At 51.2% G+C, this 12501-nt stretch overlaps 1 protein-coding gene across 10 annotated transcripts in view; it reads left to right on the plus strand.

The window, feature by feature from the left end:
• Positions 1 to 315: 315 nt before the first annotated feature.
• LOC117748332 (KAT8 regulatory NSL complex subunit 1-like) overlaps positions 316 to 12501 on the plus strand; it is a 33236-nt gene continuing 21050 nt past the window's right edge. For 3 of the 10 annotated variants that reach the window (XM_034557964.1, XM_034557972.1, XM_034557973.1), the window contains exons 1-2: positions 6638 to 7219; positions 9895 to 11359. In XM_034557964.1, the coding sequence (XP_034413855.1) occupies positions 9963 to 11359 (1397 nt within the window). In that variant the 5' untranslated portion in view covers positions 6638 to 7219; positions 9895 to 9962. Of the gene's footprint in view, positions 338 to 986; positions 1157 to 1289; positions 1391 to 6637; positions 7220 to 7861; positions 8087 to 9894; positions 11360 to 12501 lie in introns of those variants that run through there. The other 7 variants (XM_034557969.1, XM_034557967.1, XM_034557966.1 and 4 more) reach the window with 7 other exon arrangements.

A 12501-nucleotide genomic window follows, 5' to 3' on the forward strand; every position in this document is an offset into this window, starting at 1 on the left:
GGTGAAAGAACGCACCGGGCTTGGGCCGAGTAGCTACAATGCAGTGCTTCGTAAACCCCGCTGGTGTAGTGACGCAGCGAAAGCAGCCATTTTTTTTATTAATAACGTGGAGTTTGCGAAGTCGTTTTTAAAAAAAAAGACAAACAGTGTTTCGGGGTGATGCTGAAGTTTCGTGCTATGAACTTTCGTCCCCACATTTCCGCTCTACGGGCATTCGCGAAGACTGACGGCCGCGCGGAGCCAATGGGAAGCGTCGAGCGGACGCGTCGACCAATGGGAACGCGAGGGGGGCCGGCTTGTTATCAAGTCGCGAACGGTTAGTAACAGGACGGAGCAGGTAAGTAAGATTTTGTCTTATTTTCCTCTAAAAATTAACGAATGCGCCGCTCCTCGGGGGCCAAAAGACACGTCGCGTCCGGACCGCCGGCTCCGGGGGAGCGGCTCGGGGTGGGGGGGCTTTCCGCCGCACTTTATTCACGCCGTTAACGTGCAAGAAAAGAAAAGAAGAAAAAAAAACGGCATTGAGAAGTCAGTATGGGGGGGGGGGGTGTTAGCAAACAAGCTAGCGAACGTTAGCTTCATCGGTGCGCGAGCTAAGTCGGCTGTTATTGGACGTGAGCTCGAGACGTCGAGAACGTGAGCGGACGTCGGGTTTTCCAACGGCTGCTTCACCTCCTCCCGGCGGCTGCTTCACCTCCTCCCGGCGGCTGCTTCACCTCCTCCCGGCGGCTGCTTCACCTCCTCCCGGCGGCTGCTTCACCTCCTCCCGGCGGCTGCTTCACCTCCTCCCAACGGCTGCTTCACCTCCTCCCGGCGGCTGCTTCACCTCCTCCCGGCGGCTGCTTCACCTCATCCCGGCGGCTGCTTCACCTCCTCCCGGCGGCTGCTTCACCTCATCCCGGCGGCTGCTTCACCTCATCCCGGCGGCTGCTTCACCTCCTCTCGGCGGCTGCTTCACCTCCTCCCAACGGCTGCTTCACCTCATCCCGGCGGCTGCTTCACCTCCTCTCGGCGGCTGCTTCACCTCCTCCCGGCGGCTGCTTCACCTCATCCCGGCGGCTGCTTCACCTCCTCCCGGTGGCTGCTTCACCTCATCCCGGTGGCTGCTTCACCTCCTCCCGGTGGGAGAAGTTGAAGCAGCCTCCGTTTGCTGTTGGTTGTGAAATCACATTTTATTTTATTATAAAGACACCCCCCCTCCCCCTCCGTCAATAAATAAGTAAAATAAATACAAGTCATGTTACTTTATTCACTGAATCTGAAGAGGTTTTTAAAATAATAATAATAATAAACTCGTGTTTTTTTTTTTTTTTTAGGTGTCATGTTATCTCCATCTGGAATAATGGCCCGTTGGGTTGTTGAATGGAGGATTTCAACAATGGAGATAAAGGTAATTTATTATTATTATTATTATTATTATTATTATTTTACGGGGAGGAGGATTGCGGACACTAATGGCCCGAAATGAGGGTTCTCTTTCGGACTGCCTGGGGCTCTTGGGTCCCCCCTAGAGGACAAGAAGATGGATGGATTATTTTTTTTAACCAACACATGGATAAATGTAGTATATATTCATGGACATCACTTACGTCATTTGATCCTGACATTTAGTAGTTTGCCCTTAATGTACATTTCTATTAGAAGTACATATATTTAGATTGTATTAAGGACTCTTATCACACACGTTGATCATTACTTCTTTGTTTTGCACATCTACTCTACTTAGTCTGAAGAAATAAGTGGTATTTGAAGATGTCTAATGTCCAATAAGTCTTTCCATGAGAATATTTTAGCCCACCGGAAGTGATGGATATGTTTATTTTAAAAGTCACAGAATAGAAACAGTCCCAAAATGGAGTTCAACAAAGACGAGATGTACTGCGCACACCGAAATGATCTTTGTAAAGAGCTGAAGAAAAACAAATAATACTAATACTTACGCCTACCTACACAAGGACTTATCCCTTTACAATTCATGTACGACATGGGAGAGATCTATGCATTACTATAATACAACACAGATACTGAGCAGGAGGAAGTAACCATTCCTTAGAGAGGAGATTCAGGTGTAATTTATTTTCTCTGTTACTTTCATGTTGTAACAAAATGTATTTAGCTCTTAATCTTAATTTCAAGATACACTCTCTTAAATCCTGGGATTCATACAAGCTACAGAAGTTCAGAATGCAGTGAACACAACACCTGTGCAACGAGTATTGTGTTTTTAAAGCCGGAGATGGGCATTGATCCTGAATACTTTTATGGTAGTAGTGGTATAATATTTAATCAGGAGGTTATCAATTTGCACTGCAAACATATGTTCATAATGTATACATAATGTAATGTTGTAGAGTTTGGTAAGGGGGGGCACTAGTATCATGAATATTATAAAACAATCCCCATCCTTATTTAATGCTCATGCATGTTTTAAATAGCTCTGAGGATGAAGTGTGTTGTGTTGTTTTACTGCGTTTATAAAATATAGTTTCATTACGTCGTCTTAATCCACAAACACGACCGACCAAAACCGACCAACACAAAGGCCAATGTTTGAAATTAATAATAGTATTTACTGTTTATGTTGTACAAATGTAGACCTGCTACAGGCCTTGTGGTGGTGTATTATTGCCCCCTCCCCTACTCTTACAGGCCTTGTGTTGGTGTATTATTGCCCCCCTCCCCTCCTGCTACAGGCCTTGTGGTGGTGTATTATTGCCCCCCTCCCCTCCTGCTACAGGCCTTGTGGTGGTGTATTATTGCCCCCCCCTCCCCTCCTGCTACATGCCTTGTGGTGGTGTATTATTGCCCCCCCTCCCCTACTGCTACAGGCCTTGTGTTGGTGTATTATTGCCCCCCTCCCCTCCTGCTACAGGCCTTGTGGTGGTGTATTATTGCCCCCCTCCCCTCCTGCTACAGGCCTTGTGGTGGTGTATTATTGCCCCCCTCCCCTTCTGCTACAGGCCTTGTGTTGGTGTATTATTGCCCCCCTCCCCTCCTGCTACAGGCCTTGTGGTGGTGTATTATTGCCCCCCTCCCCTACTCTTACAGGCCTTGTGTTGGTGTATTATTGCCCCCCTCCCCTCCTGTTACATGCCTTGTGGTGGTGTATTATTGCCCCCCTCCCCTACTCTTACAGGCCTTGTGTTGGTGTATTATTGCCCCCCTCCCCTACTCTTACATGCCTTGTGGTGGTGTATTATTGCCCCCCTCCCCTCCTGCTACATGCCTTGTGGTGGTGTATTATTGCCCCCCTCCCCTCCTGCTACATGCCTTGTGGTGGTGTATTATTGCCCCCCTCCCCTCCTGCTACAGGCCTTGTGGTGGTGTATTATTGCCCCCCTCCCCTCCTGCTACATGCCTTGTGGTGGTGTATTATTGCCCCCCTCCCATCCTGCTACATGCCTTGTGGTGGTGTATTATTGCCCCCCTCCCCTCCTGCTACATGCCTTGTGTTGGTGTATTATTGCCCCCCTCCCATCCTGCTACATGCCTTGTGGTGGTGTATTATTGCCCCCCTCCCCTCCTGCTACAGGCCTTGTGGTGGTGTATTATTGCCCCCCTCCCCTCCTGCTACAGGCCTTGTGTTGGTGTATTATTGCCCCCCTCCCCTCCTGCTACAGGCCTTGTGTTGGTGTATTATTGCCCCCCTCCCCTCCTGCTACAGGCCTTGTGTTGGTGTATTATTGCCCCCCTCCCATCCTGCTACATGCCTTGTGGTGGTGTATTATTGCCCCCCTCCCCTCCTGCTACAGGCCTTGTGTTGGTGTATTATTGCCCCCCTCCCCTCCTGCTACAGGCCTTGTGTTGGTGTATTATTGCCCCCCTCCCCTCCTGCTACAGGCCTTGTGTTGGTGTATTATTGCCCCCCTCCCCTCCTGCTACAGGCCTTGTGGTGGTGTATTATTGCCCCCCTCCCATCCTGCTACATGCCTTGTGGTGGTGTATTATTGCCCCCCTCCCCTACTCTTACAGGCCTTGTGGTGGTGTATTATTGCCCCCCCCTCCCCTCCTGCTACAGGCCTTGTGTTGGTGTATTATTGCCCCCCTCCCCTACTCTTACAGGCCTTGTGTTGGTGTATTATTGCCCCCCTCCCCTACTCTTACAGGCCTTGTGTTGGTGTATTATTGCCCCCCTCCCCTACTCTTACATGCCTTGTGGTGGTGTATTATTGCCCCCCTCCCCTACTCTTACAGGCCTTGTGGTGGTGTATTATTGCCCCCCTCCCCTACTCTTACAGGCCTTGTGGTGGTGTATTATTGCCCCCCTCCCCTCCTGCTACATGCCTTGTGGTGGTGTATTATTGCCCCCCTCCCATCCTGCTACATGCCTTGTGGTGGTGTATTATTGCCCCCCTCCCCTCCTGTTACAGGCCTTGTGGTGGTGTATTATTGCCCCCCTCCCCTACTCTTACATGCCTTGTGGTGGTGTATTATTGCCCCCCTCCCCTCCTGCTACAGGCCTTGTGTTGGTGTATTATTGCCCCCCTCCCCTCCTGTTACAGGCCTTGTGGTGGTGTATTATTGCCCCCCTCCCCTCCTGCTACAGGCCTTGTGGTGGTGTATTATTGCCCCCCTCCCCTACTCTTACATGCCTTGTGGTGGTGTATTATTGCCCCCCTCCCCTCCTGCTACAGGCCTTGTGTTGGTGTATTATTGCCCCCCTCCCCTCCTGTTACAGGCCTTGTGTTGGTGTATTATTGCCCCCCTCCCCTCCTGCTACAGGCCTTGTGGTGGTGTATTATTGCCCCCCCTCCCCTCCTGCTACAGGCCTTGTGGTGGTGTATTATTGCCCCCCTCCCCTCCTGTTACAGGCCTTGTGGTGGTGTATTATTGCCCCCCTCCCCTCCTGCTACAGGCCTTGTGGTGGTGTATTATTGCCCCCCCTCCCCTCCTGCTACAGGCCTTGTGGTGGTGTATTATTGCCCCCCTCCCATCCTGCTACATGCCTTGTGGTGGTGTATTATTGCCCCCCTCCCCTCCTGTTACAGGCCTTGTGGTGGTGTATTATTGCCCCCCTCCCCTACTCTTACATGCCTTGTGGTGGTGTATTATTGCCCCCCTCCCCTCCTGCTACAGGCCTTGTGTTGGTGTATTATTGCCCCCCTCCCCTCCTGTTACAGGCCTTGTGGTGGTGTATTATTGCCCCCCTCCCCTCCTGCTACAGGCCTTGTGGTGGTGTATTATTGCCCCCCTCCCCTCCTGCTACAGGCCTTGTGGTGGTGTATTATTGCCCCCCCTCCCCTCCTGCTACAGGCCTTGTGGTGGTGTATTATTGCCCCCCTCCCCTCCTGCTACAGGCCTTGTGGTGGTGTATTATTGCCCCCCTCCCCTCCTGCTACAGGCCTTGTGGTGGTGTATTATTGCCCCCCCCTCCCCTCCTGCTACAGGCCTTGTGGTGGTGTATTATTGCCCCCCTCCCCTCCTGCTACAGGCCTTGTGTTGGTGTATTATTGCCCCCCTCCCCTCCTGCTACAGGCCTTGTGGTGGTGTATTATTGCCCCCCCTCCCCTCCTGCTACAGGCCTTGTGGTGGTGTATTATTGCCCCCCTCCCCTCCTGCTACAGGCCTTGTGGTGGTGTATTATTGCCCCCCCTCCCCTCCTGCTACAGGCCTTGTGGTGGTGTATTATTGCCCCCCCCTCCCCTCCTGTTACAGGCCTTGTGGTGGTGTATTATTGCCCCCCTCCCCTCCTGTTACAGGCCTTGTGGTGGTGTATTATTGCCCCCCCTCCCCTCCTGCTACAGGCCTTGTGGTGGTGTATTATTGCCCCCCTCCCCTCCTGTTACAGGCCTTGTGGTGGTGTATTATTGCCCCCCCTCCCCTCCTGCTACAGGCCTTGTGGTGGTGTATTATTGCCCCCCTCCCCTCCTGCTACAGGCCTTGTGGTGGTGTATTATTGCCCCCCTCCCCTCCTGTTACAGGCCTTGTGGTGGTGTATTATTGCCCCCCCTACCCTCCTGTTACAGGCCTTGTGGTGGTGTATTATTGCCCCCCCTCCCCTCCTGCTACAGGCCTTGTGGTGGTGTATTATTGCCCCCCCCTCCCCTCCTGTTACAGGCCTTGTGGTGGTGTATTATTGCCCCCCTCCCCTCCTGTTACAGGCCTTGTGGTGGTGTATTATTGCCCCCCCTCCCCTCCTGCTACAGGCCTTGTGGTGGTGTATTATTGCCCCCCTCCCCTCCTGCTACAGGCCTTGTGTATATCTGGGCTGTGGCTGCAGAAGAGCGCCCTCCAGCGGCCACTGGAGGCGCCGCCTCGCTGTGGGCGACTAGTTCCTGTTCAAAGTGACAGAGCCTCGACTCGCTTACATGTTCCCCAAAACGGGGCCACGTGACACAAATATCACCCACAATGAAGCCGTTTAGTCCGGCCCACTGTGTGTGTGTGTGTGGATATTTACCTAAAGTGTCTCAATGTCGCGTGAGGCTGAGGTGATATCCACCGGTGGAGCAGCGCGCGCAGCGCACGTGTTCCCCCTTAAACACAACATCCACTCCCGTCTCTTCTTCTTGAGCTTTTATATATTTTAATGTGTCTTCTTATCTGCCCTTTACTCTAGTGGCGAGTATGAGAAATGTCTCCCGCCTACCAGCAACACACACACACACGCGCGCGCGCGCACGCACATAGGCGCGCGCGCACACACACACACACACAGCCCTCCTGTTTGTCAGACTCAAATCCGAGGGAGAGGAGCTAGCCGCCATTTTCTAAGCGTCTCTCCCTTAAAAACGAGAGAAAAGGCGCTCGCGACGAACCCTCCGCCCGGACTACCCTCCGCTCGCCGAGGATCGCGTTTTTTCGGTAAAGGATTACCGGCCAACACCGGGCACATTTAGCAGTACATTAAGGGGCTCTGGGGGGGGGGAAAGGAAGGAGTGTTCCGCGGCCTCGTCGTCTATATTTCGAGGCGAGCTAGCCGCTCGAGCGAAGGCGGAGATCGTCGCTTCGCCCTGAATCCGGAACGAGAGACCCGAGCGGCTCCGCGAGCTGGGCCCTTTCTGTCTGTGTGGAGGCAGATCTGGCTGCGGGGTTGTGTTTTTTTGGTGGTTTTTTTTTTTGTGGGGGGGTGAGATTACTAAATGGCAGAGTGATCGATCCCCAATCGGGTTTTTTTGAAGCACCCGTGTGTTTTTTTTTTTTCCCTTCCTTCCTTCCACTAAAACTGCAGGGGGATTGTTGCCGAAATTCCCTCGGATAGTGCAACCCTCGTCACGTGGTAGGTTCCTCCTTTTTCTTTGTTAGCGAGCTAGCAGGACCTGGCAGGGGTCTGCTCCCAACTTCACTCATTCTGTGCGTTCAGGGCGCCCACTCTTCGGTTACCTAACGCGTATCAAAGCCGGGCACCCTTCGTGCACGACAACAGGCCCGTCTGTATTTATTTCCTTAGTCTAGTTGCGATGCACGCCGTGTCTCCACTCTGCAACGGCCCCCTCGGATATAAGTTGGGGAGTGTTTTTATTGTGTTTTTTTTTACCGACGCTTCAGCACCTGGACGTGACCCTAGTGGGCATGCACGTTAAAATAAAAAAAAAACGTTTCTTATATATTACTTTGGCCGTTTTGGGGGGCTTAAACTGTCACTTGGTGTTGCCTAACTAGGGTTTTTGGGTAAAGTTCAAAGTCGGTTTCCTCAACAACAACAACGCACACACACAGAAAATAGCTACGCCGTGCTACCCAAAAAATATATAAAAACAACGCTCATAATAATGAAACAACCCGGATCCATAACGTGATGAGGGCTGAAGCGTTTCACTGCAGTTGGCTTATGATCCGCACGCTAGCTCCGCGAGCAGGTTGTGTTTCTTGCATCAGCAGCTCCCCCCCCCCCCCCAGCATTCATTTGCACGCACTGTGTAAAGCGACACGCTTTTTTTTCTTCTTCTCTTTTCTTTTTTTAAGCGCAGATGTATATCTTCACACATCCTCTCTGTGCAGAACACACAGCGACTCGTCCGAGCTCGTGAGAAGGAAAGATTACGAAATATCGTTGATCTGCCTCGTGCGCGTCCATCCGCGAGCCGCCAGCTTTACTTCCATGTTGTCCAGAAAGGTGTTTGTGTGTAAACAGGAAGACGTGGAGGTGATTACGTTATGTTGGCGCACGTTTCATGTGGACGCGTTTCTTTTTTTTCTTTTTTTTGTCGCATCTCTGAAGCCAGACGGTTTACGACGCATGTCGATTTTTAAAGCGATGCGTTCACGGACATCGGGCATTTATTGTGTCCGGCTCGCAGCGTGAACGAGTCCGGCGTGCTTAGAGAGAAATGGGCTGTTAGTATATATATATATTTTTAGGGAGATGGGTTGCGTTGCATAATCTGCTTCGGAAATACCAACATGGCGTAGTGCGCGCGGACTGGAAACTGCGGTGAAATACTGAGCTCCCATTCATCTGACCCTGCAGACGGGACGCGGACATGCAGGGAGGGAGGCTCCTTTAACACGGACGTGTATACGGTTTAATGTGGACATCGGTGCACGTTATAGTCCACCGTCATCCTGGCGGTGGTGCCTTTTTACATGTTTTAATTTGAGATTAATTTCCGGACTATACATAATTTTTTTTTGGGGGGGGGGGGGGGGTGTAAATTGGTTCAGCTGCAAATTGACCAGGAAACGGGAGTCAGGATGACATCATGTGCTCTGGACTAATGCTGGGGCCTAAATCCACCTACTTACACTGCCCTGTGGACTCCTGCTGCACACAGACTTGCATGTAGGGCACTGGGGTTTGGACCATTTGCATCTTTCTCTCACCAGAATTAAAATTCTCAAGCGTGTACTTTTTAAAGAGAAGCCTTGTAAGTAACCGACACCGAAGGCTTGTTCGCACAAGTATGAGTGTAATGGCAATAATGCATTGGCTCAGATGTGTCTGGTGTTGTTCCATCAATATCGTGAGCATTTCACTCACCAAGGTCGGTGCATACCAGTCATTTTTTTAGTACTTTTGTCGATAAAAGCAATATCTTCATTATAATAGACATTGGGCAACTTTTTTTTGGGGGGGGGGGTTTGAGAACCAAGTGACTGGTGAGAAAGAGTGAGCGAGCTCCGAAAGGGCCCCCTCTCTTCATGCGAGGTGTGTTCTTTTTTGTTGCGATCCCTTTACATAATTCATTTTTAGCAACACTTCCAAGCAGCAGGTCAACGTGTGAACGGACACCCACTCACTTGATCGGGCCGTTAACTCGATTAGTAGTTCACCTCGGCCTTGGTTCTGTATGTCAGATCCGTGCTGGTGCTGGTGCCGTTTCATTGATATCTGATGCCAAATATTTTAGAAATGCCTTTCTTCTTTTTTAGGTGGTGGTTAGTAGTAATTTTCCACTTCTCCTTGAAGCTTACAGAACCTGTAGTGCAAGTATTTCAGTTGGATGCTTTATTGTCGAGTCTGTCGTGATGTTGCATTTCTATTAAGAATTAATATTTCATATGGAGAAATGTATGGGGGGAAGGGAGGGGTTCTGTTGTTGCTTTACGAAAAAGGTGGGTTTTTTTTCACATTTATACATTTGTGTTTTAATGATGTCAAAGCAAGCTTTTAAGTCCACTTTGCTTTAAAGCTTTTCCTTTTAACCTATGTTTAGTGTGCAGTTAACTCATCATTGCCGTGTGAATAATTCTGAGAGCACTAATACAAATTAAGCTCTCGTAGAGCTGCCGGTTTCAGCTTTAAATCAATATTTAAACATGTTCTAGGTGGTGTCTGTATGTTTGTTTACACTGTGGGGTTGTGGGCTGGGAACGTTACCTGGGACTTGTTGATGGGAAAACACCTCCACCCAACCGCCTCTCACAATGATGACGACGTGAGGTTTTTAATGTATGCAACCACATTATCTAATTTGTGTTCCCTGTCTTGTCTTTTGTGTTCGTGCCGTTCAGGCTGTCCTCAGGTGGGGCAGTAAGCGGGTGGTGTGGAGCAGGCCGCGGTGCCCGTCCCTCTGCACTGCATGGCTGCGATGGCGCCCGCTCTCACCGACGCCCCAGCCGAAGCTCACCACATCCGCTTCAAACTGGCAGCCCCGTCCTCAAGTCTCTCACCGGCCAGTGCAGAGAACAACGGTAACGCCAGCAACATCCTCATCCACAGCGGCGGCCCCGCCAAGTGCAAGGCCGTGTCCGAAGACTGCCCTCTGGACTTCTGCGTCGGAGACCAGGAACAGCAGCCCCAAGCCGACTCTGTGGCTCAGGCCTCGGCCCTGGGAAAGCTCCAGCCGCTGGTGGCTTCCTACCTATGCTCGGATGTGACACCTGTCCCTTCAACTAAGGAGTCAATCAAGCTGCAAGAAATCCTCATCAAACAGTCCGTGTTGAAAAACCACAGAATACTGCCCGGCTCCCTGCTCAACGGCGGAGGAGACTTCCTGTTGAGGAAGAGGCAGGCGATCGAGCTGTCTGGTGGTCAGCTCAAAAGCCTCATGAGCGGCAGCACTAACGGAGGTGACCAGCCCGTGGCACCTGTCAACGGCCTGGCCAAGAAGCTGGCCACCATGTCCGGCCCCGGCTGCGTGGTGGCGGTGAACGGTGACAAGCAGTCTGCCACCTCAGACTCTCAGTCCCAGAACCTGCCCTTGGATTCTGAGACCTTGACGGCCACATTATCAGGACACATCCCGGTGAAAGGAACCCTTAAACCGAAGCATTCCTCCGGGGTTTCTCAAAATACAGACGGTAAAAACCTTGAACTACCAGTGCGCCAGTCGAATGCACTTTCCCCCTACACCCACGACAACCCTCACCCCGCCGAACAAGCGAATCTGGAGGAGGCTGCTTCACACACGCCTACCAGGCAGCCCCAGGGTTCTGATAGGGAGAGACCGGGCAGCAGTCAGCAGGGCTCCCCGTCTTGCACTCATGCGCCACAGCCTCCTCTAGCCTGCACCTCTTCCTCGGACAGCCTTGACGCTCATGTTAAGGAGCGCACCCTCCTCAACAGCAGCCGCCAATCTGAGATCGAAAGCCGGCTTCGACGCCTGCGCAAACGTCTTCAGGTCGTGCAGGCCAAGCAGGTGGAGCGGCACATTCAGCAGCAGCTGGGCGGCTTCTTGGACTCGGCGCTCAACCGGCTTCTGGTCAGCAACCGCAAGTCGGAGACGGCGACCCCGACGGCGACGTGGCGTACCGGACGCCACTCGTCCTCCAACAACAGAGACGGCCTCGGCCGCTTCCTGAAAAGCGGCTCCATGCCCCTGGAGTTGGAGAGGCTGTACCTGAGCGGCTCGGCCAACCTTCACTCTGCGGAAAGCGCCTTTGACTCCGATGTAACGGAGAGTAGCTCTGGCGGGGACTCCGACCTGGAGGAGGAGGAGCTGACCAGAGTGGACATTGAGCAGCGACACGTTAAGATGTAAGTAGATGAGTCCTTACTGGAGGATTCACAGCGGAGGCAAAAAAAGGTTTCATAGTAACACGTCCCAATAACACGGTTCCTTTTGTACGCACATGTAACTCACTACCTTCTTATTCCCATGCTGCTCTGCGCTCAACCGTCCTGTGAAAGTCCCCGTTTTTCTTGGCCCTGCAATACGCTGCTCGGGCTTAGCAGGTGCTGATGACAATTATAACTGCCTGGTGTGGTTGGGTCAAGCTCCGGGGGTGGGGGGGTAGAGATGCCATTCGCCCAGAGAGCATGTGTGGGCGGTATCGTCCCGTGGAGGATCGCACTGTAAGAAGCTCGAGTGGAGCCGAGGCTGAAACTGAACCTCCTGTTTATCTGCAGAGGGAACAAGTGAGCGCCGAATGTTTTGATCTAAACCGAAACCGACGTTTGTTTTCTTCTTCAGAGCTGATGGTTATTCTTCTGTTTTTACTGGCTGCTTATTGTGATGTCAGCAGGAGCACGTATTCCATGGGGAGATCACATAAGAATAGTTATTCCTGTGTCATTAGTGTTTAGAGAGGGGGGTACAGCAGGTGGGACCGCGGCGTTAATGGACTTACTGACCTGGCGTTGGGTAGATTATTAACAACGCAGCCAAGAACACAGATTTTTATGATCCTTCCCCGTGTTAACTTTAGACTTTTGACCTAAATATCTTCATAACCTAACAGGAAGTGCTTGTCATGCATTCAGACTGCGGTCCATCAAGTTAAAGGAGGCGTTTGTGCTAGCGAGCTACATCTATGTTATTACAAATATCATATTTATATTTTTAATAACTAAACTACTACTTCCACTACTGTTACAAATAGACAAATGGCCCAAACTAGTAATGTAATGACGCTGTAACGTTAAACATTGTCAGACGTAGAAGTGATTATTATTAGACGTAGAAGTGATTATGCAACGTAAGTGATGCAATGAGGGACCCGGAAAGATTTCGTTATGTAAAAGATGTGTTAAAGTCGACAGCATACGACTTTTCAAACTAAGGATGTTTAGCATTTATTAAATATATCCGCCATCAGTTTATTTACCCTAAAAGATCAAAGAGTTGTATGTTGGCCATGCTGTGGAATCTATAACCCAGTGGATCCATTATTTGAGTA

Source organism: Cyclopterus lumpus, chromosome 19, assembly GCF_009769545.1.
Source record: "Cyclopterus lumpus isolate fCycLum1 chromosome 19, fCycLum1.pri, whole genome shotgun sequence".
In the NCBI taxonomy this organism is placed as follows: Eukaryota; Metazoa; Chordata; class Actinopteri; order Perciformes; family Cyclopteridae; genus Cyclopterus; species Cyclopterus lumpus.